At 57.1% G+C, this 24,137-nt stretch overlaps 3 protein-coding genes across 3 annotated transcripts; all 3 read right to left on the bottom strand.

Moving 5' to 3' along the window:
* Positions 1-264: 264 nt before the first annotated feature.
* Positions 265-11,503, bottom strand: MONBRDRAFT_7558 (uncharacterized protein; the record flags this gene model as incomplete). Its single annotated transcript, XM_001744913.1, has 12 exons — positions 265-857; positions 1,025-1,160; positions 1,253-1,566; positions 1,738-3,664; positions 3,741-4,112; positions 4,235-4,801; positions 4,925-5,311; positions 5,383-6,497; positions 6,677-7,680; positions 8,518-8,683; positions 8,809-9,536; positions 9,669-11,503. The coding sequence occupies 12 exons, from the start codon at positions 11,501-11,503 to the stop codon at positions 265-267; spliced, it is 9,144 nt and encodes a 3,047-aa protein (XP_001744965.1).
* A 1,000-nt stretch (positions 11,504-12,503) lies between these two features.
* Positions 12,504-14,492, bottom strand: MONBRDRAFT_18765 (uncharacterized protein). The gene is made up of 10 exons (XM_001744912.1): positions 14,475-14,492; positions 14,217-14,302; positions 14,006-14,107; positions 13,861-13,884; positions 13,645-13,725; positions 13,429-13,495; positions 13,194-13,293; positions 12,989-13,089; positions 12,817-12,881; positions 12,504-12,656 (listed from the first exon to the last, which is right to left on the bottom strand). Exons 2-10 carry the CDS (start codon positions 14,289-14,291, stop codon positions 12,606-12,608), a joined length of 666 nt encoding a protein of 221 aa, XP_001744964.1. The 5' UTR covers positions 14,292-14,302; positions 14,475-14,492; the 3' UTR covers positions 12,504-12,605.
* Positions 14,493-15,235: 743 nt separating this feature from the next.
* MONBRDRAFT_24745 (uncharacterized protein) lies at positions 15,236-22,454 on the bottom strand (the record flags this gene model as incomplete). The annotated part of the gene is made up of 14 exons (XM_001744911.1): positions 15,236-17,675; positions 18,246-18,593; positions 18,951-19,234; positions 19,354-19,735; positions 19,823-19,922; positions 20,024-20,137; positions 20,235-20,769; positions 20,835-21,110; positions 21,215-21,407; positions 21,504-21,595; positions 21,678-21,848; positions 21,966-22,055; positions 22,135-22,185; positions 22,398-22,454. The coding sequence occupies 14 exons, from the start codon at positions 22,452-22,454 to the stop codon at positions 15,236-15,238; spliced, it is 5,133 nt and encodes a 1,710-aa protein (XP_001744963.1).
* Positions 22,455-24,137: the final 1,683 nt, after the last annotated feature.

The following is a 24,137-nucleotide window of genomic DNA, read 5'->3' as shown; positions in this document are numbered from 1 at the left end:
TCAATTTGGCATCGGAAAAAAAATAAAAGGGAAGATCAAAGCCGCAGACATGACACAGTGGATGACCGCCGTCAGGTGCGCTGGAATTTGAGAAAAAGAAAGAAGAGAAAGAGACAAAACAAAAACTCAAGAAGTAACAATCATGGCGCATGAGCTGCGATCGATGGGGCAAGGCAAGTTAAGCGAAACACACAAAAAACATTTGAAAAAAAAAGACGATGGCAGCCTGGTGTACAAAATTAAAGTCTGATCTGCTCATCAACGTTAACATGCCGTGACATAGCGCTGCTGGGCCACACCAAGACTGGCAAAGGCGTCTGCACCATCGAGCACTAAGGCCGAAACGCAACCCTTCAAGCCTGGTAAATCCAGCTGCTGCAAAACAGCCGAGGACACAAAGTCACCGGGCATGTGGCCCACAAAGCTGGTCTCGGGCAGCTGCAGGGTAACAGTGGAGCCGGAGAAGCTCGTGGTGACAACCGTGCCATCCACCTCCAAGCTGATGGCGCTGGCTGTTACGCCGAAGCTGGCTGTGTGATTGTCGCTGTCGGCGACTGTCACGGTACTGACAAGAACCGTGGCGAGGGAGCCTCGCTTCACGTAGAGCTGCAGCTTGCCCGAGACAATGGCCAAAACCACAAAGTCGCGGTTTGTTCCGGTTTCCGAACCAGTGCTGAACACAATACCCGCTGAAGCGGTTGCCGAAAACTGCACCTCACATGTAATTTGTGTTCGACTTTGGAGGATGGCTGACCCACCGAGGGTCACCTGCGAGTACCCGGTAAAGGCCAGCGCTTCGCACAAGCCCACGCCCAGGCCCTGCTGCACCAAGATACCCGGCGTGGCGGGGGAGAGTTCTACACGAGATAGAAGCGAACCGTGCAAAAACACGATTGTCGCGAGCATAGTCAACAGAATCAAGTGAGCGATACAGGGGCCATCAACAACGCGACATCCCCCATGTGGCGCGCGTGCCACCGGACAACCAAGTCAATGGAGAAGCACACGGCGGAAAGGGACTTACGCATGCCATCAAGCACCACGCCCGAAATACACCCATGCAACGAGTTCATCACAGGCAGAGTCAGATTGTCTGCAGCTGCTGCCGTCAGGCCGCCCACAAACACTTGGCCGGACACATCCAATTCCGTCTCCAACCCCTGCAAGGAGATCCCCAACACCACAGATGTGTGAACCAGGACGGCTACCATTTGCCAAACGCCATGGCCAGATCATGTCACAGGTGGCCTACCGCAAAGCTCGCCGAAAATTGGAAGCTGTCAATGCTTAACATGAGGCTGGTGCCCACGCGCATCAGGACCACGTCGTGCCATTCATTGTCGGCCACGAAGATATCACTGATGATCATGCGTGAACCCGAACCAGTCTCCAAGAAAGCCTGCACAACGCCATTCTGAACGGCCACCAACAAATAGTCGGCGTGGCCGTGTTCCGGAGGCGCAAACAGCAAAATTCCCTGCTGCTCGGCAGTGCGGAAACTCAGCTCAAGCTCGTTGCGCTCAAACCCCATCTCATATTGGAATTCAGTATAGGCTGACGCCGAGCCTGGAAGGAAGAGGACGCGGCACAAAGGAAAAGCAAAGCAGGGGGAAAAAAAGCGAAGGTATCCAAGAACACCACAGTGAGATGCACGGGGAGATAACTCTAAACCAAGGCAAAATACCCCACAAATACGCTCTGCACAACACAACTGAGCGAAATTTGAACGAAACATACCGTCGTACGAAAGGGCGTGTGTGGCTTGGACAGCATTGCCAAACACGAAATCCAGGTCATCGGGGCCAATCGCTGACTCGACTTGCACGCGAACATTGTCCACGGCCAGTTGAGCGTTTGACGCACCCGTTGAGGCCAGCAGCTCCAGTGTTGCCTCTTGGCCCAGATTGCTCAAGGCCTCTGGAACGGTGTAGGAGAGCACAATGTCTGAGAAGTAGCCAGCTGGGATGCCGCTCGGGTCCATGGATACCGCAGCAAGCACCTTGGGCCCGACACGCAGCTGCAACTCGAACCGAGATGGCACGGGGAACGTGCGGTCAGCTCGCACACCCACGGCGACGGTGCACGTGTATGCGTCGCCTGCCAAAAGCGGCCGAGGCACGGTCTGGCTCAAAACACCGCTCGCCTTCATGTAGGCGGCTTGATATTGGCTTGCAGGTGCCTGCAGGCGGTCCAGGCTATCGCGCAAAAACGCCGCGGCAGGTGGGCGGAAGGTCCCGGTCGCACCGCTTTGCACAAACCCGGGAATGTTGCCCGAATTGGCCGACGCTGAGTTGATGACAGACTCGGCCTCAAAGTTCCAGTTGTTGAGATCGATGGCAAAGGAACGCCGAGTGCTGTTTCCGGCCTGCCCTGATGGCGCCAACGTGCTGCTATCGTCCACCACGGTCGTGAGCGTTGCCTCCTCCGTGACCTGAACGTTATCGCAGAGGACAAACCCCTGCGATGGCAACACGATTTCGACAGCCACGGCGCCACCAAGGTCGCCCGAAGTGATGCCAGTGGCGCGCACGGTAAAGGTTGCAAAGGCGTCGCTGGGGATGGAAGCAGCAGGCACCACCATCTCGCCGGCGACCGCCCCACTAGGTTGTGCCAAAAAGCGCAGGCTGATCGAAGCCGTGCTGGCCACGAGACTGGAGCGGCCCAAGCTCACCGTAGCGGCGAGGGTGCCATCCTCCTGGATCGTATAGTTTTGGACCGTTTGGCGCGCGAAATCGACGGCGCCCGTCGAGAAGAGCAAGAGGGCATACTCGCCACTGGCAGGCGCGGGGTAGCCCCCAACAAAGTTGAGAGCGCTGGCCTCCACAACCTGGGCGTTTTGCGACGTGATCCATGCAAGGGGCCGCATCGCCTCGTCGCTTTCCTCAAAGGACGGATTGACCAACCCAGCGACCGGACTGGCAGTGGTTGTGGAAGTAAACACGGGCGTCGTCGCGGGCGCCGTCGTGGTTTCACTGCTTGAGGTCGGCGTCGCAGTCGGGTTGGACGTCGCAATCGTGGTGATAGTGGTCGTGGTGGCCGTGGTGGCCGTGGCAGGGGCAGTTGGCGAAGTGGTACCAACGGGCAAGGTGGTGGTTGCCGTCGGATCTGAGGTTCTCGCTGGGGTTGTAGCCAGCGTCGTGGTCGTCGTTGAAGGGGTCACTTCCACAGTCCCATCAAAGGCCGTGACAATGTCCACAAAGTCCAGGTGTGCCAGTTGGCCCTGATACTCGAGCCGCAAGAGGACGGTGGAATAGGCTACGGCGTCCGTACGACTCACGCTAAAGTTGCTGCTCAAGGTCTGGAAGTAGCCCGATGCAATACCGGACAAATCCAGCGTTACCTCGTGGATGGTGGCTGCTGTCCCCGTGCTGATCAAGCGAATGTTGAGTGAGCCGAGAGGCAAGAAATCACGGCGACGACCCGCGCGCACGCGAATGGAGTAAGCAGCCTCGGGCTGTACTCGGCCTGTTGGCGCTTGCTGAAAAACCGCGCGGTTAGCCTCATCGGGAATCATCGCTGCCAAGGTCACGCCTGGTGCTGTTTGCCCCGGCTCAAACTCGCTTGAAGTCGGGGAGTAGGGGTACACGTAGCCCGACTCGACACTCCAAACGTTGAGCTTCGAACCATCCCGGCTTGAAAAGTCGGCATTCAACACCGTCAAGGGCTGTGGAACAAAGTCGGCCGACGACGAGGTGGAGGTCGAGGTCGAGGTCGAGGTGGAAGTGGATGTGGATGTGGACGTGGAGGTGCTGGTTGACGTGCTCGTGGATGTGCTTGTGGACGTTGATGTCTGGGAGGAGGTTGAAGTGGATGTTGACGAGCTGGTCGACGTGCTGGTCGAGGTCGACGTGGCCGTGGACGTACTGGTGGATGTTGAGCTGGAGCTGGATGTGGAGCTGGAGCTCGAGGTTGAAGTCGAGGTCGAGGTCGACGTGCTCGAAGACGAGCTGGTGCTGGTGCTGGTTGAGGTCGAAGTCTGGGTTGACGTTGACGTGGATGTCGAGGTGGACGTAGATGTCGAGGTCGAGGTCGAGGTGGACGTCGATGAACTGGAGCTGGTAGATGTCGACGTGGAAGAGGAGGTCGAGGTCGAGGTCGAGCTGGATGTGGAGCTGGAGCTAGAGCTGGACGTCGAGCTGGAGCTGGAGCTGGACGTCGAAGTAGAACTGGAGCTGGACGTCGAAGAGGATGTGGACGAGCTAGTGCTGGAGGAGGTGCTGGTGGATGTGGTTACTTCAAAGGGGCGCTTACACGCAAAAACGCGGTTGCGATTGCAAGGCAAATCAAAAAAGCCCTGCTCTCCCTGCAGCGAATAAGCGAGGCAGCTGTCACCCGTGATGGATGGCTGGCCGGCCTGGAACGGCAAGGGCGAGAGCGGCACCGACTCGTCCGAATACGTGAGCGTATTGGGATCGGCCGAAGAAAGCCGACCGTTAACCCACATGGCCACACGCGAGGTAGCGGTCGGAAAGATGCAGCTCAACATGTTGACCTCTTCTTGCGTGGTGACGGTCAGCAAGACTGCGGGGCGCTCGCGTCCACTGCACTGCTGCAGCGCCGCGCTATATGGCACTTTACTGTCGAAGAAACGATATTCAAAGCCGTCGTCACCAAAGCGAAACCAGTCTACGCGCCGCCCGGCCCATCGAGAATCACAGAGAACAGCAGGCACGAGTGCCAAAGCAGGCGTGCGGGTAAGAAAGGCCAAACAGGGCAGGATGAGACGCCAAGCCACGGCCACACACAGAACCATGATTGACCCAGGCCAACGAACAACATCGGGATAGACAAACCTTCGGCACTACCAATGACAAAGCGGCTTTGGTCACACAAGTGAGCCGATGTGCTGGTAGAAGTGGAGGTGGATGTTGAGGTACTGGTGGAGGTGGCCGTGGTGGAGGTGGAGGTGGCCGAGGAAGAGGACGTCGAGGTGCTGGTAGAGGTGGAGGTGGAGGTCGAGGTGGAACTGATTGAAGTGGAGGTTGAGGAACTCGAGATGGTGGTCACGCTGGTGGAAGTGGATGTTTGCGACGAAGTTGAGGTCGAAGAGCTGCTGCTCGAGCTGAAGAAGCTGCTGCTTGACGTGGAGGGGGACGACGACGTGGAGGGCGATGACGACGTCGACGGGCTCGTAGACGTAGATGAGCTGCGCTCCGTGTTGGTCGAGGTCGAAGACGAGGTGGACGTACTTGTAGAAGTGGACGAACTCGTTGATGTCGAGCTGCTGGTCCCTGTGGTTGACGTGGAGCTTGAGGTGCTGGAGGATGTGCTGGACGAGGTGGCCGTGGAGCTGGAGGTGCTGGTGGAAGTGCTGGATGACGTCGAGGTGACCGTCGTGGCCGTCGAGAATCGGCAGATGGGAGCACGGGTTGCACCACACACACGTGGGGAAATGCTGCCCGTATTCTCATTGTTCAAATTGAGCAGGACGCAGTCGTCGCGTAAGGCCCGGGGTGACTGTCCGGGCGCATGGTAATCGGCCAGAACCTGCTGTGAGTTGACCAAAGGTTCGCCGTTGGCATTGTACAGGTCGTCGTCCTCATCTGTGTATCGCACGCCCACCCAAGCCTGGTTCACCTCCGGCTCTATGACCTCTGGCGTACGTTCATCATCCTGGGAGAAGAAGCTCAGCAAGCGCCCAAGCTCAAAGCCGTTGGCCACGTGAGCCAATTCACCTCCCTCTTGGCGACAGAACAGTAAGGCGTCAGCAAAGCTGCGTGATTCGCTTGCATAGAGCCGGAATTTGGCCTCGGGGATGTTGGCGAATCGGACAAAGCCGCCCTCATCGGCGCCTGCCACCAAGCTCGTGGAGGTGGAGGTGGAGGTGGAAGTCGCCGTGCTGGAGGTGCTGGAGCTGGTCGAAGAAGACGAGCTAGTCGATGTTGACGTACTGGTCGAGCTACTCGTACTGGTCGAAGTTGAGGTTGAGGTCGAAGTTGACGTCGAGGTCGAAGTGGAGGTCGAGGTCGAAGTTGACGTCGAGCTGGACGTGGATGTCGAGCTGGACGTGGATGTCGAGCTGGACGTGGAGCTAACCGTCGAGGTTGAGGTCGAGGTACTGCTGATGCTCGTGGTCGTGCTCGTGGACGTACTCGAGCTTGAGGACGTAGACGATGAAGTACTGGTCGTGTACACGACAGCTCGTTGGCACACGTATGCTCGGCTGCGGTATGTTTGCACATCCATGAGACCTGCACCAACGCGATATTGGAAGCATCCATTCGAAGTCGTGGGTGATTCGGGAGTGAAATACTCCTCGATTTTGCTATAGGTGGGTGCCCCATCGATGCTGCGTGCCATCCCATCCACTATGCACAAGCCGACGTAGGCTGCCCTAGTGGTAAACTCTTGCGAAAGGCAGGTGATGAGATCAGCCGCATCGCGAGTGTCGAGAATAGCCAGAGTTGCATTTTGGGTAGCACAAGCACTCCTGGCGCCGTCAAAGGTCCGTTGGTCGGGGAAAAATCGATACTCCACACCATTCAAGCGGCGCCAACCTATGGACAGGGGTTCCCACAAGACCGTGTGGCAACAGCACGTGAGACCTTCACAAAACAAAGGGGACAGGAGAGCGCTGTACATGTACACACGCGTGCGCGTGCGCGCGTGCGCACGCCCCAAGTCCGAGCAAACAAACGGGCTTTGCATGCGCCAAAAAACGACTCGGCCCTCATACCGTTTTCAGCCGTGTTGAAAAACCGGGCCTGCTCACAGGCATCGATGGAAGAGCTGGTGGAGGTGGACGTGCTACTAGACGTCGAGGTGCTTGTAGACGTGCTGCTAGACGTCGAGGAGGACGTGCTGGTACTCGTCGAAGTTGAGGTCGAGGTCGCCGTGGTCGAGCTAGATGTGCTGGTGGAAGATGCACTGGTTGAGCTGGAGGTTGAGGTTGAGCTCGAAGATGTCGAACGAGTTGTGGAAGTGCTGGTCGATGTATCTGTAACGCTGCTCGAGCTGGATGAGGTGGACGTGGACTCGGACGTGGAGGTCTCACGGGATGTTGAGGTGGATGTGGACGTGGATGTGGACGTTGAGGAACGCGTGTCGGTTGACGAGGATGAAGTTGAAGTCGAGGTGGAAGTCGAGGTCATTGAACTCGTCGAAGAACTCGTGCTCGTGCTTGTGGAGGTGCTGGTCGAGGTACTGGTCGAGGTGCTACTCATCGTCCTTGTGCTCGTCGACGTGCTTGTGCTGGTACTTGAGCTTGTGCTGGTCGAGGTGGTGAATGTGTAGACCCGGCAAAGTGGACTGCGCGTCGCAGCACAACGGATTGACTCGAAAGTGCCAGTGCGATCGTTGTTGAGGTTGAGGGCAACGCAGGGCTCGTTCCGCTTGGGCGCTGTGTTCTGGTACTCGGCCACGAGAGCAGCGCCGCCGTTGGGAAGGGGACGATCGTCCACATTTACCAATTGCGCTGTGTTGTCCACGTAGCGCAACCCCAGGTGCACTTGATTCACGAGGGGCTCGATTGCCGCGGTGCTTGCATCGTCTTGGGTGAAGTAATTGAGCAAAACGCGCATCTCCTCGGTGGACTGGATTGAAGCCAGATCACCGCCAAGCATCTGGCAATAGGCGCGCCCAACTGATGCGCTTCCCGACTGATCTGACGCCAAGAGAAACTTGGACGCAGGGATGGTCGCGAATCGCACAAAGCCATCCTCATCGGGAGCCGCAATCATACTTGTCGAGGTGGACGTGGACGTCGAGGTCGAGGTTGAGGTGGATGTAGAAGTGGACGTAGAAGTGGACGTGGACGTGGAAGTAGACGTGGACGTTGAAGTTGAGGTTGAGGTTTGGGTACTTGAGGAGCTGGTAGAGGTTGAGGTGGAAGTGCTGGAGGAGGTGGAAGTGCTGGATGAAGTGGATGTGCGTTCGATAACGCGCTCACAAACATATGCTGCGCAATAACGACGGAATATGAATGTCGCAGGTAGCAAGCGTATAAAAGAGGAAGAAGAAAGCACAAGATGGAACAGCGAGGTGAGCCGGGTTTCCTTCGCCAGCAAACTGAGAAGGATGCTCTGAGAGAATAAGAATAACACGCAACCAAAACAAGAGAGAGGAAGGAGAATGAGCATGCTTACCGCGGTATTTGCTACACTCGTCGTTATACCACTCGCCCGTGGTACGATCAACGAGTACACAGTTCCTGTCCACATCGGCTGAAGGCGACCCGCTACGCCAATTGGTGAAAGCTGCGGCAGCCAAGGCCCAGACATATGTGCGATGTGATGGCGGCGCGTCGAGGGATCGGTTCAAATGGAGCGGTGCAGACATCAGGACCACAAACATGCAAGGGTAAAGAAAGAGCCTACGTACCCACGGGTGTTCCGGGCTTATCCCAAACAAGCTCAGTACCCGGAGTGCGAATCAGGTAGCCGCCAATCCAAATTTGATTGACAGGCCTAAGCAAAACACAGACGATAGGCACCAAAACGAGCCGATATCAGCCAAAATGAGCCGACATCAGCCAGCACCAAATGGCGCGCAGAAAGCAAGGTGTGATGGTTTACAAACGTGTGCTCAAGAATAATGTTGTAGATGCGAGACCACTCGAGCTCGGTTGAGGGTGATGCCAAATAAGCACCATTTTGCGCACAGGCGGTCTGAGCTTGATCAAAGGGAAGTTGTGAACCGCGTTGAAAGGTCACCGAATACTCGACGCGAAAAAACTGGAACCAGCCTGCGTCGGTAAACGAAGGATATTTGCAGCAAAGAGGGGAGGAGCACGTCAGCTGCGTAATCGAATCGAGTCCAGCATGGGAGGAATGGCATGTGTGTGTCGAGGGCCAGCAGAGCGAAGCTCACCGTCTGGAGTTTGGACCAGCGGATCGATGTTGCTAGTGGAGGAGGAAGTAGACGTGCTGGATGAGGTGGAGGTAGATGTGGAGCTGGAGCTGGAGCTGGAGCTTGAGGTGGAAGTGGAGCTCGAGGTGGACGTCGAGCTGGATGTGGATGTCGAGGTCGAAGTGGAGGTCGAGGTCGAAGTGGAAGTCGATGACTGAGTGGAGGAACTGCTGGTACTGGTGCTGGTGCTACTGCTCGTGAGAGGGGTGGCACAGAGGATGATGTCATCCAGCTGAACATAGCCGCCAAAGGAAAACTCAACGGCAAGCAGCTCCCCCACAAAGGAGGTATCTGAGGAGAGTTCATAAATCACTTGATAGTCACGCCAAATGCCGTCAAACTGATTCGCTGCAAACGATCGCATAAGAGCAATTTGTGACGTGTTCAAGGCTCGGATAAAGACGAAAAGGGTGGGCGGCAAGCTAGTGTTCTGTGTGCGAGCCCGAAAAGACAGGCTGTAGGTGGTGGCTAGCTCGAAGCGGACCAAAGACTGCTGGCTGATGCGTGTACTGGGCATGCCTTGCAGGACATGAGTGGGAGGCAGGGCAGATGAGTTGACAAGCACAAAGGGTGGCTCCTGGCCTGGAGCGGCCACTGTCCAGGCAGGGCCCACGGGAGCGCGACCTTCCGCATCCGGTGCCTGATCAATAAAGCTGAACGAGCCATCCTGCAAATGACCACATATATCGCTGCAAAGAAGAAGCAAGGATGAGTTGGATGCGTGAACGGCTGAATACGTGATGACCTTGCGAGACCCAAGAAGAAAACGAGATAAAAAAAAATGGAACAAAAAAAAGTGAGGGCAAATCTGGCTGACGCACGTTTCTGAAGAGCTCGTGGAGGTGGACGTATAGGTGCTGGTAGAGCTGCTGGTGAAGGTGGATGTGGAGGTAAAGGTACTGGTGGAAGTGCTGGTGGAAGTGGAGGTGGAGGTGGAGGTGCTGGTGGAAGTGGAGGTGGAGGTGGAAGACATGGAGGTACTGGTGCTGGTACTGGAGAGAACAAATGGGTTAACACAGACGACAACGTTATCCACGGCTGGGGCGCTGCCTGATCCATCATAAGAGAACCGCAGCGTGGCCTGTGTGCCAGCCGCTGCAGCCGTGGCCGTCTCAAAAGCACTGAGGTGGAAGGCAGCGGAAGCTTCGGCGTAGCTTTCATCTTCGGGCAGATCGGCGTTGCCGAGAACGATGGCACCAGGCCAGTATGCATCCGTGTTCAAGTCGTACCAACCGACGGTCAAGGTCGCGGGGCTGGCATCGACGCCAGTGCGTTTGAAGGCCGCGGTGATGATGTAGGAGAAGTCTTCAGCAAAAGAAATGTCCAGCGCTTGGGTCATGTGATTGCTGGCAAAGCCGGGAATGTAATTGACGACAGTGGGTCCATTGGGAGCGGCGTCACTCTCGTTTCGCAGCAGAAGACCTCCCTCTGGGACCCAAGGAGCACTGCCAGCATCCATAAAGGCGGAGGCGGTGGAGAAGCTCTGCGCCTCAAAGTCGCCATTGGGCACAAGAAAACAAGGAGGCGCGGAGGTTGTTGTACTGGTTGAACTTGTGGAGGACGTGGAGGAAGTGGAGCTTGTTGAACTGGTTGAGCTGGTGGTTGAGGTGGACGAGGTCGAGCTGGTCGAGCTGGTCGAGCTAGTCGAGGACGTGGAGCTTGAGCTTGAAGTGGACGAGGTCGAGCTGGTCGAAGAAGTAGAGCTCGTGCTCGAGGTGGAGCTGGTCGAGCTGGTCGAGCTGGTCGAGGAAGTGGAGCTTGTTGAGCTGGTCGAGCTGGTCGAGCTGGTCGAGGAAGTGGAGCTTGTTGAGCTGGTCGAGCTGGTCGAGCTGGTCGAGCTAGTCGAGGACGTGGAACTCGAGCTCGAGGTGGAGCTGGTCGAGCTAGTCGAAGAAGTAGAGCTCGAGCTCGAGGTCGAGCTGGTCGAGCTAGTCGAAGAAGTAGAGCTCGAGCTCGAGGTCGAGCTGGTCGAGCTGGTCGAGCTGGTCGATGACGTGGAACTCGAGCTCGAGGTCGAGCTGGTCGAGCTGGTCGAGCTGGTCGAGCTGGTCGAGGACGTGGAACTCGAGCTCGAGGTGGAGCTGGTCGAGCTGGTCGAGGAAGTAGAGCTCGAGCTCGAGGTGGAGCTGGTCGAGCTGGTCGAGCTGGTGCTCGAGGTACTCGTCGTGGAACTGGTGCTTGAAGTGATCGAAGTGCTCGAAGTGCTCGAGGTGCTGGAGGTGGTGCTGGTGCTCGAGGTGCTGGAGGTGCTCGACGTGCTTGACGTGGAAGGGGGTTCCAGGGGACAGGCCGCAGGCGAGGTGGCACAGCAACAGACACGTTGGATAGCTCCGTTGACTGGGACATTATTGCACGAAACCGGTTGGTCGGGGGGGCGGTAGGTGCAGCCCCCCAGCACGAAGGGACTGTTGCCACTGCCGCTTTGCGAGATGCCCGAGCAGGAGACACCAAGCTCCGTCTCAAAAACGTACTGAGCCCGGGTGGAAGAATCGACGTCAGCCATGGGACTGGCCTGGCACGTCAAGCCAGAGCCTACGCTGGCGCAGTGAGCGGTACAAGACGTGCCGTTTGTGGCCAAATACCAGCCGCTTTGGGCGTGTATGCCCGTGACCAGACTCAGGGCCACAAGAGCAACCCAGAGCTGGGACCGGGCCATGGTGGGTGGTGATGGCCTATAACACAGCACGGTTCGACTGAGCAAGACCAGATCTGGGGCCACAAAAGAAAGAAGGAAAAAGCCCAAATGATTTGATTCATTCAGGAAAAGAAGAACGGGCACTTTGCCTCGGATTGACGTGCAGGCATGGCCTGGGTTATCAACGACAGAGAGGCAGGTCAATACCAAAAGAAGAGGAGAGGGGGGGGAGCAGAATGCATACCAAGCTAGTGTGTTCTTCTACCTGATGACACGTGCGGGGCGAGGCCGGCGTGAAGAGCACGGCGTATAAGACCGCACCCCAAAACTGCTGAACGCGTCGTCAAGAAGCGGCAAGGCGCAGGCGGACCGGCGACACGACAATCAATGAGTGAAGAAGCACTATAGCCTGTGGCATTCTGCACCGATCGAAACGCAGCGCGGGCGAATCGCGAGTAGAGGCAGCACGAGCAGATGGGAGAACACCAGCGATGGTTCTGGAGACAAGGCGCCGCCAGCGTACCCGTGGGCTGGCCTGGCAGCTGTACTTGATGGAAAAGGTGGTTTGGCCGCTCCGCTGGACCATGGAAACAAACGCAGGCACCGGAGGGGCAAAAACGGCCGAGCTCACCCACGAGCCTGATCTTGATCTTCCTTGGGGTCGATCAATTGCTTTGCATTTTATTCTCATCCCCATGTGTATTCATCCACTTGCTTTGCCTTGCTTGTTGTGTTGGGCAGTGCTCCTGTATCGTGTTGATCGACGAGTGGTGGGTGTTCGTGTTACTGCTATTCTTTGGTAGCGGCTGTGGGAGAAGAAGGGTCATTGTATTGTTTTACCAACAACAACACCCATCCTCCTTTGATGTGCACCACACACTTGGTAAAACAGATTCAACGCGCCGCGAACAATGCGTGCATGCAAAGACATAAACCTGCAAGTCCTGTCTCTCTCTCTCTCTCTCTCTCTTTCTTTCTCTCTCTTTCTTTCTTTTGATCTCTCTCTCTCTTCTGTCTCTTTCACATGACGTGAGAACTGAATTGCGTGCGTGCAGGCATATCCAGATACTGTGCGCAACAGTAGTTATCAACTGTTCGGAGCTCAGCTCGCTCCGCACCAGCTTTAAGCGTTGGTGGAAAAGTACTCCTTCTTAAGCTCGGGATCGCCCTTGATCTGCAGGAGGAGGGACACAATCAGCACGACAATCAGCACGACAACCGACAACATGTCAGTCGGGGTCTGCGTTGCCCCACTCGTCCTTTCTTTTATTTCTGGATAGCAAAAGCTCAACTTTTGCGATGACTCATCACCCAAGCATGTCAAACGCGCTTACCGTGGCCGATCCAGGCTGCCAGTTGGCTGGGCAGACCTCACCGTGCTCCTCGGCAAACAGGAGAGCTGTTTCAGCATGGCACGACAGGTCGGTGAGCCGTGGGCTAAGGGGTGTGATGCCTCTCATCCATAATAAACGCACACGGCGCGCGATAATTACAAAAAACACCCACCCTTGATAATGCGCAATGTCTCATCCACGGAGCGGCCCACGGAACGATCAGTAATCTGCGCATGGCGCAGCACACCGCTCTTGTCGATGATGTAGGTTGCGCTGACAAAAGTGGCACACGGTCCCCCATGAGCATTGGGCGCGCAAGGCCCACCCTGGGCCCTCGTGCCGCCTGTGCAAACCACCCGCACGCCAGAGCGACTGACCGCAGGTTGAAGCCATCATCAGGCACATAGCAGCCATAGGTGCGGCTCATGGCCCGCGTCTGGTCCGCAATCATGGTCATGGTGATGGGCGCAAGACCACCTAGTGTCAGGCACGCAGCAAGCATTGAGCATCACGTCATCAACCCACCCCCCAACGTCTCCTGGCCAAGCTTTGGGAGTAGTCAGCGGCGACCCAACAAGCATGGCCTCCACACAAGACCTGCCCCAGACTCACCCTCCTTGCGCGGGTGCTGAGCCCAGGCATAGTGGGAAAACTTGTTGTCGGTGGACACGGCCACCACCTGGTACCCGACCACCCCAAGAGGGATACCGTGAGGGAAGCAACAACGAGTACGAGGAGACCAGGACGTGGGAGCAAAAATCGGCTTTTGTTGCCCTTCTGCCGAACACCGAGGCAGATGGGTTCGGGGCAAGATCTCGGCCCTCTGACCTCGGCATTGAGCTTGGCAAACTCCTCCTGGGCATCCGCATGGGCAGTAATCTCTGTCGGGCACACAAAGGTCCAGTCCAGCTACATACAAACGGAAAAAAGAATCATGCATGATGAAATGAGAGCTTGTAGCCAGTTGCCGATGACTCCAGAAGCAGAGAAGACACGCGACAGCTACAGGCCTGCCGTCGCGAGCAAGCTCACAACGCAACATACCGGGTAAAACAGCAGCACCAAGTACTAGAGACCAGCGCCGCCCCGGTCCATGCATACATCGCGGCCAACAGACTGTGAGCTCAAGCCAGTCTTGCATGGCCACTGGCCGCACCCTGACAGCTGACAGGACAGGCGCACGACCAACCTTGTCCTTGTAGTCATCGAGGGACACTGTCTTGAACTCGGTGCCATTGACCAGCGCATCCGCCTTGAAAAAGGGGGCTGGGCTGGTAACACGAGCCTCCGCCTGCAATATTGCAACAAGCAAAAAGCATGTCAATCAGCCATGCCGAATAGCCTGTCGCCCAATCTCCAGCGACACCCCAAAACTCCACGCCGCTCGCAAAGGCCCGTACGATGGAAATGGTGCGGCGGCTGAGGATGGGCAGGCTGGGGCGCAGCGCGCGAAGTGCGTTGGTCACAAAGGCCATGGTATCGGTAACTAGACACAATCACACACACACACACACACACACACACACAACACACACGTGAGCCCTACTGCCGTGCAACGCTCTGTCCTTCTCTGTCCCATCAAGCCAATGCCCATCGCCAACGGCTGCATTCAGCCCAAGGCTGAGGCGAGCACCCGCGCCGGCTCGCACGCCACTGACTTGGTCACTGAACGAGACGAAGAAAGCAGAAGAAGAAAATTGAAAATTTCCCAATGTCTCGCGTCGACTTCTTCTCTAGAACGAGAACCGGTACCTGGTGCTTCTCTTATTTGACGGAACAACTTAAGCTAAACTCTCAGATTTAGTCTCATGAACTCGCATACTCTCTGAAAATGCACTCAGGATTTGCAAAGGCTCTGGAATCGAGTGTCTTTTGAAAATGACGACAACGCTTGCGATGATGATGATGATGATGATGATGGTGACTCTCTGGCCTGCAATGACGGCGCGCAATTCAGCTGTCATTCGAGCCTTGTATGGGAGGGAGGAAAGGAAGATTGGAGGAAGTCATTGAGGGAGGAGAGGGAGGAGAGAAGCAAATTATGAGGTTTAAATTGGGACAGCAGCATCGAGGGTGCGCCGACACACGGCTGGGCGCACACGGCTGGCGATAACTATCTCGGATTAGAACATCCTTCAAATTGGCCACACAAACGAGAGAGGGGCCAAAAACATGCGGGAAAGGGCAGATTGATCATGTCTCATCATTCAGGGAAGTAGAAAACACAGCGTTCATGTCAAACCCGCCACGACATTAGCGAGATCGCGAAATGGCGTAGTGCGGTTAATGGACAACAGGTCAAGGGTAAGGGGGTGCACAAGAAAAAAACACAAGAAAAAAAAAAGGAAAAGGGAGAATGTGTAGGAGCAACAGGACATTTAATAGAGCACGTCACAAACAAGAATCTGGCTGGAGGCTCTTACACGCAGCACGTGCTCAGGACCATCTGGATCAGATCCTCGCCGGCTGAGGCAGCGAAGATGTCCAAGTCACCATCACCTTCAAAGTCGGCAATGGTGACATCACGCCAGTTCGAGGAGGCGGTGCCGGCCAGCACCGTCGACGTGAAGTTGCCCGCGGGATACTGGTCGAATTGGATGAGGTCGCCCGAGCTGCGGTCGCCCACCACCATGCTGAGCAGACCGGTCTTGGTGAGGTCACCCATCTCGATGGTGAAGGGCTGGTCCAGGCCCGAGGCAACTTGGACCTGAGTAAAGTCGCCACTGACACCCTGGTAGTGAGCGTACACCTGGCCGTTAGCCATGCACACGGCTGCAATATCCATGAGACCGTCGTTGTTGATGTCGCCAACAGACACGGAGCGAGGGTCGTCGCAGGCCGTCGTCTGGCTGATGATGGCACGAGAGAAGGACAGACCACTGCCCGAAACAAAGTTGTTGTAAAAGACGGCCACAACGTCGCTGTTGCGAAGACCGGCGACAATATCCACGTTGCCATCGCCATCTACATCAGCCAGCTCAACGCCGTACGCACCGTCGACCTGCGTGATGATGCCCGAGGCCGTGAAGTCACCAGTCTGATCATTGTAGTAGATGATGATGCTGTCGCTACCGCGATCCGTCACGACAATGTCCATGAAGCCATCGTTGTTGAGATCACCCGTAGCACTGTTGAAGGGCTTGACGAGATCGCTGTCGACCGTCTTCCAGTCGCCAGGAAGGAACACACCGGCGCCGTCGTTGTAGTGGACAGTGACGTAGTGCACGCCTTGCCAGACAATGACGACATCCATGTCGCCATCATTATCAAAGTCGGCCACCTGGATGGAACGAGGATCGCCGCCGCTGGCCGAGCCGAGATCGTAGACATCAGTAGCAACGACGGCAAAGCCAGCCTGAACCTTGTACCAGCGCACACGGTTGCCGCTGGACTCGGCCACAACAACATCCAAGATGCCGTCACCATCCATGTCGGCGGCCTGCACGTGATGGGCACCCAAAGCGTCACCAGCAGCCAGTTGGGGCACCAGGGGCTCGGAGGTGCAACCACCCTCGGGCACAGGGCACTCATCCACGGTGGTAGCCACGGTGGTGGTGGTCGTCGTCGTGGTGGTCGTCGTCGTCGTGGTGGTGGTGGTCGTGGTGGTCGTGGTGGTCGTGGTGGTCGTCGTCGTGGTCGTGGTCGTGGTCGTGGTGGAGGAAGTGCTGGGCACGCCATCGCTGGGCACGTTGCAGCAGTCGTTGTAGAAGATGGAAAGCATGCCCGAGCCCTTGGCAGCAGTCACAATCTCAAGATCGCCATCGCCATCCACGTCGAGGAAGCGCGATGCGCGGATGTTATCAAGATCGTCGGCAATGATGGTCGCCGCAAAGTAGGAAATGGGATTGCCCGTCACAATGGCGGTCTGAATGTCAGTGCCGTTGAGGAGGAAGACGGTGGAGGACGAGCGAGCGGCAACAATCACATCGGGGATGCCATCGCGGTCCGCATCAGCAACGTCAACAAAGGTCGCCGTGTAGGCATCAACAAAGATCTTCGTGCCGTTGTCAAACTCGCCGGGGGCAATCTGCTCAAAGAACCAGACGCCGTTGTCGCTGAGCGCCGCAACAAAGAGGTCGAGGTCGCCATCCATGTCAAAGTCAACAAGACGAACGCCACGGGGGTTGGAGGTGGACTGAGAGAGCACGGTCTGGCCGAATGAAACGGTAGAGCCATCCCACATGTTCTCCAGAATAACAAGACCGGCACCACCCACGGGTGAGTCAGTCGAGGCAACCACAATATCCATGTCGCCGTCGTTGTCAATGTCACCAGTGGTCAAGTGGAAGGGACCCGCACCCGTGAAGTTGGCCATGACAGTCTCGGTAAAGGAGAAGCTGCCATCGTTGGTGAAGAGCACAATCTGGCTTGATGCACGGGCCAACGTGACAAAGTCGGGAAGGCCGTCGTTGTTGAAGTCAGCCACACCCACGTTGATGCTGTCGGGAAGAGCAAAGTCGTAGGCGGCAGCAAAGCTGCGTGAGCCGGTGTTCTCAAAGACGCGAACGTTAGGGGTTCCAGAGCGCGAAGCAGTCACAATGTCGAGATCGCCATCCAAGTCGAAATCGGCAATACCGGTGTCGCGACCGTCCGTACGAGTGTCAAGGACTTGAGAATCGTATGTGCCGTCTCCGTTGGCAAAGTAGATGACAAATTGGTTGGAATCGATGGCGGAGACGACCAGGTCCTCCAGACCGTCGTTGTCGAGGTCACCCATGGCCACGTTGGTGGCGCCAGCGATGGCACTATCCACATCCACGCGGTTGTTGGCAAAGCCAGGCATGCACATCTCTTCGCAGAAGTCGAGCGTGGTGGAGGTGGAAGTTGACGTCGAGGTTGAAGTCGAAGTCGACGTCGAGCTGGACGAGGAGGTGGATGACGAGGTCGAGGTCGAAGTCGAGCTGGATGAGCTTGTGCTGGAAGAAGTCGAGGTCGACGTGCTGGTGGAGGTCGACGTGCTGGTGGAGGTCGACGTGCTGGTGGATGAGCTGGTGGAGGTCGACGTGCTGGTGGATGTGCTGGTGGAGGTCGACGTGCTGGTGGATGTGCTGGTCGAGGTCGACGTGCTGGTGGAGGTCGAGGTCGAGGTCGACGTGCTGGTGGAGGTCGAGGTCGAGGTCGACGTGCTGGTGGAGGTGCTGGTGGAGGTTGAGGTGCTGGTGGAGGTTGAGGTGCTGGTGGAGGTGCTGGTGGAGGTGGACGTCGAGGTGCTCGTTGAGGTGGAGGTGCTCGTGGAGGTGCTGGTGCTCGTGGAGGTCGAAGTCGAAGTCGAGGTCGAGGTCGAGGTGCTGGTGGACGTCGAGGTCGAAGTGCTAGTCGAGGTCGAGGTCGAGGTTGAGGTCGAAGTGCTGGTTGAGGTGCTGGTGGACGTCGAGGTCGAAGTGCTGGTGGAGGTGCTGGTGGACGTCGAAGTCGAGGTCGATGTGGACGTGCTGGTCGTTGTGTCGGTCGAGGTAGACGTGGTCGTGGAGGTCGAGGTCGAAGTCGAGGTCGAGGTGGTTGTCGAGGTGGAGCTGGATGTGTAGCAGGCGTCGCTCAGGCTAGTGGCGCACTTGTACCAGCACTTGAACATGAGATGCATGTCCAACAGGGCATCCTCGGCAGTTCCAGCGGTGCTGACGCTTGTGGGGCAACCACACACATTATTCTCCAGATCCGACGCGGCTGAGGCCGAGTGGTAGCCGCCATCGACGATGCAGCTGGCCCACGCATCATAGTCGTAAAAGGGCTCCAGGAGCTCCTGGCCAACGCAAGCTTGGAAGTGGTTCTGGCAAGAGCTGCAAGCCACCGGCTCGCGGGAGAAGTAAGGGGTTGACGTCGAGGTCGACGTGCTGGTTGAAGTTGAGGTGGAAGTGGAGGTGGAAGTGGTACTCGAGGTCGAGGTCGAGCTGGAGCTGGAAGTCGAGGTGGAGCTGGACGTGGAGGTCGAGCTGGACGTGGAGGTCGAGGTGGAGGTGGAAGTCGAGGTCGACGTCGAGGTCGAGGTCGACGTCGAGGTCCAGGAAGACGTGGAGGTCGACGTCGACGTCGACGTGGAGGTCGAGGTCGAGGTCGACGTCGACGTGGAGGTCGAAGTCGAGGTCGAGGTGCTGGTTGAGGTCGAGGTGGACGTCGAAGTCGAGGTCGAGGTGGACGTCGAAGTCGAGGTCGAGGTCGAGGTCGAAGTTGAGGTCGACGAAGAGGTCATGCCGCCAAAGCACACAAAGATGGCGTCGATGACGGGCGACTCGCCCAGACCAGTCGCGCGAATACCAATGCGGAGTGACTCGCCAATGTAGTCGGTGCCACGCTCAAAGGTGTAGTTGAGCTGTTGAGCGGTCCACTCGTTGAGGGTGAGACTAGATGCACTGATGGCGTTGGCAGCAATCAAGTTGTTGTCGCCGTCGCGGAACTCGATCAGCAGACCAGAGTTGGGGCTCTACAAAGCATAGAACAACGGAAAGGGTCACGCGTAGACAGCATTCAGAAGTGAGTGTCGTCAAGCGTGCATCACGGATGAATAACAAACAGTGAGGAACATTCGCACGCGCATCATACCGTGGATTCACGACGGGCGACCCAGTAGTTGATTGAGTAGGTGGAAAGACCAACGTAGTCGAAGTTGTACATGGTGTAGATACCAGCGCCGGCGGCCTCTGAGGCGTTGAAATAACCAAAAGTCTGGCTGTGGGCGGCCATGTCAAAGTCGCTCGAGAAAAGGGCAGGGTTCTCATAGATGAAGGTAATGCCCTCACTGGTGTAAAACCAATCGTCGGCGCTGGTGCCGTTGGGCATGACAAAGGCCTCACCATCGCCAATGTCCTCATTCTCAAAAGAGAGGGCTGGTGATGGGGGCTCACAGTCACCGAACGATCCGCTGAAGACGTCGACAGTGATGGGATCGGTAGAGGTAGACGAAGACGTAGAGGTGCTGCTCTTACTATGGTGCGGGCACAGGAAAGGATCGTGAAGCGGCGTCGTGGTGCCCCCTTCCTCCGTGCTCGGGGAAACATCGACGAAAACTTACGGGGTGACATCCGTAACGCTGAGGCAGATGTTGTCAATGTACAGCATGCTGTTGTCGTCGACAAACTCGATACGCACGCCATAGTAAGCATCGGTGGCACCTATGAAAGGCGAATCGGTGAGAGGCGCGTGGCAACAAAGGCAGACGCAGTTGGAAGGGACCGAAAGATCCTCAAACGCGCCAGGTGACAGTGAAACGAACCAAACTCATCGTAGTAGGCCAGCACAAAGTTGGAGGTGTCCTCAACATCAGCGGGGATGACCGTCTCGGCAGCCAGGTCAACGCCATCGCCGTCCGTGAGGAACACGACAATGTCTGTAAAAACAAGACAGCACCGTGTGGGTGAGAAACGGGACACTTGCTCAAAAGCCAGCTGTGATGTAAAAGAGAGCGAGTCAAAGACACAACGTACAGCCGGTGGCGTTGTCAGTGGTCAGGGCACCGGCGTTGAAAGACACCTCAACGAGAGAGTAAATGTCGCGAGGGACGGCAGTGGGCGCATAGAGGCTGGCATTGGTACCCGTCAGCACATAGCTGCCATCCGCGGCGCCAGACACGGGGAAGGCACCACTGGACACGCTCACGCGGTCAACGTCACCCTCAATCTCCCAATCCTGGAAGCCATTCTCAAAGCTGGGCTCTTCGACGCCATACAAGCAAGTGTCGGGAATGTACTCGGTGCAGAACGAGGGGCAGGCCAGCTGGAGATGGTCAAAGTTGGCTTGGACGTTGGCGAAAGCGCCGTTGGCCTGAATGCGGATCGTAAAAGGCTCCGAGCCCGAGGCACCAGTCGAGGTAAAGTCGTACTGAAGGCGCACAAAGGAGCCGGACACGAGACCGATGGAAGACTGGTTGAACGTCTGGGTCAAAAAGGTGTTGGTGTTGCTGGCATCTGTCACAGTCAGCGTGGCCGAAGGCACAAAGGCGTGGTCGTGGCGCTTGCCAATCTGTTGTTGGAAATAAATAACACGTGGAATGAGAGCGAGCCCGATGCAAGCAACCAGGACCCGACCGGCAGGTGCGGACGAGCGCCAAATAGAGCATTGGCCTGACTCACGCTGATAGCAAGGCTGCACTGCTCATCGGCGGGTGCGTTGACCAGGGTGGTTGTCGTGGCCCATGCTCCGGGCTTCAAGAAGAGAACCTGAGTGCCGTCGGGGATGGGCTCGTCGTATTGAGTGAGACCGGGGTTGTAGGTACCCTGGTCTCCGGCACGGCTCGAGCTGAGGGTCCAGTTGGTGGCGACGTTGCTCCAAGTGGCCACGTCCGGGGTCTCAAAGCTGGGGTTCTATCAATGCGGCCAGGAAGTGTGGTGTGTTTGTATTAGCACGCGTCCACTCAGGCGGCGGCAACGTGAGATGTGGCCTTTGGCAAACAAGACAGGGGTCGTACCAGGATAAGCTCGACGCAATCGTTGTTGATGGCAAACTCGGGCTCGAGTGGGCTCGCGGTGGTGGGCTCGGGGGTCGTGGTGGTGGGCTCAGGAGTCGTGGTGGTGGGCGCGGCGCCGCAGTAGAAGACGACGTCGTCAAAGTTGGCCTGCACATTGCTCACAGAGCCAGGTGCGGAGAACTCGAGCTGAACCCTGCAAGCCGGAAGAAATACCGAGGAAACAACACGTGAGTTTTGACCCTGTATAAAAGGCGGATGACGGGAGGATCAAGGCGAAACCCGAGCTTACGCTGTGTTGACGGCGGTGCTGGTTTGAAAGGAGTACGAAACTTCAACAAATTCACCGGCTGCGAGCGAAATGTCGCTGGCCGTGAATGAGTCCTACAGGAACCGCGGCAAGCCATATGATGAGTTGAGATGGGATCCTCTGCGCCAAGGCAGAAGTGGGCAAGGCTGGTCGTACCGTGATGAAGGTCTCAAGGTTGTCGGTAGTGGCCATGAGGACGGTCACTGAGCTGACAAAGGCGATATCGAGGCGGCGACCGACGGAGAAGTTGAGGTAGCAGTTCTCGTTGGCGTCAGCGACCAGGTTGAAGGTCTGACGGGCAAACTTGGAAGGCTTGAGAAAAAGCACCTAGGAGGGGCAAGGCGGGTGTCACACGCACATGCAAGTCACAGTGGGGTGAGAGCCCGGTTTTCTTTGAGAGCATCCATGGTATTGAGCCATCGACAAGAAAGACACGAGTCGTACCTGAGTGCCATCGGGAACGGGATCAGTGTAGGCGCCAGCTCCGGGCTTGAACACGCCCTGGCCATTGTTGCCGGTGCTAAGGGTCCAACCCTATCGATCACGCCCGAGATTTGTGGTCAGTTTGCTGCGACTGCTCGGGGCGCCAAGCACTGTGCAAAAGAAGTCTTACCGTAGCCACCTCAGACCAAGTGGAGGTGTCGGGGTCTTCAAAACTCGGGTTCTAAACCGCGGCAGGCAACCACCAGAAGAAGAAATGAGCTGCCGAGCGGGTGAAAGCGTATTCGCTTTGTGTCTTTGCAACCACTTGCAGCTATTCGTCTTAGCTCTGCCTCTGGCTTGTGCTCCGGCTTCCTTCCCCGACTACCAGTGAGCGAGTGTGCTGGCGCCAAAAGCGCAAGCGTGGAACAAGCGGTCCCCGAGTTGGCCACTCACCACAATCAGGTTGCCAGCGGCGACGGCCACGGCAAGGGCGAGGATGACGGCCCGCATAATGACGGTCGTCGTGCCAAGCCTGCTGCGATTTGGCGGGCGGGCAGGGGCGGCGCTTGACTGCCAACTTGTGCTGAGGAAGATCAGGTAGACTTTGGGGGAAGGGCAAGGTCAGGTGCAAAGGACGGAAGCAGCACCACGGGCACACCAGTAAAGGGAGGCCGTGTTGACGTGCAGGTGGGGCCGTCGGAAGAAACTGGACCGGACGAGGGCTTGGCCCGCACTTGAGCGGCGAAATTATTTCCCGCTGGTGGAGGAGCTGTGAGTTGAGCAAGAGGGCTTTCACTGCCTCACGTGGAAAGCGCCTCACAAGAGCACAAAAATTCAAGCGCCGACGGTTGAAGCCCAAGGTGACGACGACAACGAGTGATAGAGGTGGGGGCAAACCAAACTAAGCTGACCGAGCGCGTCCTGGGGAAGGGGACGAACGGGTGGAGAAGGGGCGCACTGCTTGGGGCTCTCGTCAAGAGTTGCAACCAGAGTCCAAGGGAGAATTTCGGTGTGTGCACACGGTTCGTGTGTGTCCGCTGCACAAGACTGACCACGCGCTGGCTTTTGAAAGTTACAGGACGGGGCTGTGGTTTCATCAGCCCGTGCAGAAGCGCGTCATGGCTGACTCCACCAGCTGAAGGAAACAAAGGCAGGCGGACACGGGTCTTGGAATGTGCCAGCCATGATGGCGGGCAATGCAATGAGACCAAAAAGCCCGCGGTCCACTGTTGGCGAATAACGGACGAGGCAGCGGACCATGCTCAACCGTCGAAACAAACGGACGAGCCGAGCCGAGCGATGCCAGCGGACACGATTACTTTCCTTGGGGCTGGACAAAGTCCCGGCCGAAGGGTGCGCTTTGCGATCGTACCTGTCAGGATTCGGCAGTGCTGCCTCCTGCGCTGGGCAAAAGCATTTTGGAAAACTCGGGCCAGCAAGGTGCCCCCTGCCCCGATGGTGCGTGCAACGGTTGAGCCAACCTGCTATGCCCCACCTTGTCCGCTGGAATGCGACTTTTGCCATTTTTTTTTTTTTTTTTTTGAAATTGGCGCTGGATCTGCGGTGGGGAGGCGGTGGAGAGCGGGTGCGTTGTGGGATCGTCTGCACCATCGTCTGGTCCGGTTCGTCCTTTTGGACGGCCGCTGCTGATTTGTTGTAAGGTTTGACTCGCTGATTGCGTTGGTCAGGGTCGTAAGCAAGAGGGGAGCCGGGACGAGCTATGGAGAGAGATACAGGTGGCTTGTGCCAGCCTCCACATGGCTGGACCTTGTCAGTGATTTTGAAATCAATTACACTTACACTGCGAGGACGAGCCTCCGCTCCTCCTTCTGCCGCCGCCATCATTGGGGAAGGGAGGTGATCGCAGATGATGCGAGGTTCAGTGAAGCCAGGTATCTGTCTCTCCGTCGACAATGACTGGTTTCAGCGCCCAGGACGCTGCCCCAAGACCCCCCCCTGTGTAGGATGCAGCCGGCCACCGTACGGCCGGCGGCGCACTTTCCAGTCATCATAGGACACACCCGAGTGGCCAGCCCAAGATGAAGACATTATGTACCTTTGGAAACCCCCTGTCTTAGAGTCGGACAACCAAGTTCAAGGCCTTTAGATGGACAAGTCTTGGGGTAGCATTGCCGCCATGCGTTTGCCAACACAATTTTGGCAAACCCGTGACGACGGGGACGCAGGGACCGT

This window comes from Monosiga brevicollis, genomic scaffold (assembly GCF_000002865.3).
Source record: "Monosiga brevicollis MX1 MONBRscaffold_7 genomic scaffold, whole genome shotgun sequence".
NCBI classification, from domain to species: Eukaryota; class Choanoflagellata; order Craspedida; family Salpingoecidae; genus Monosiga; species Monosiga brevicollis.
This window is presented reverse-complemented; position numbering and strand designations above follow the sequence as displayed.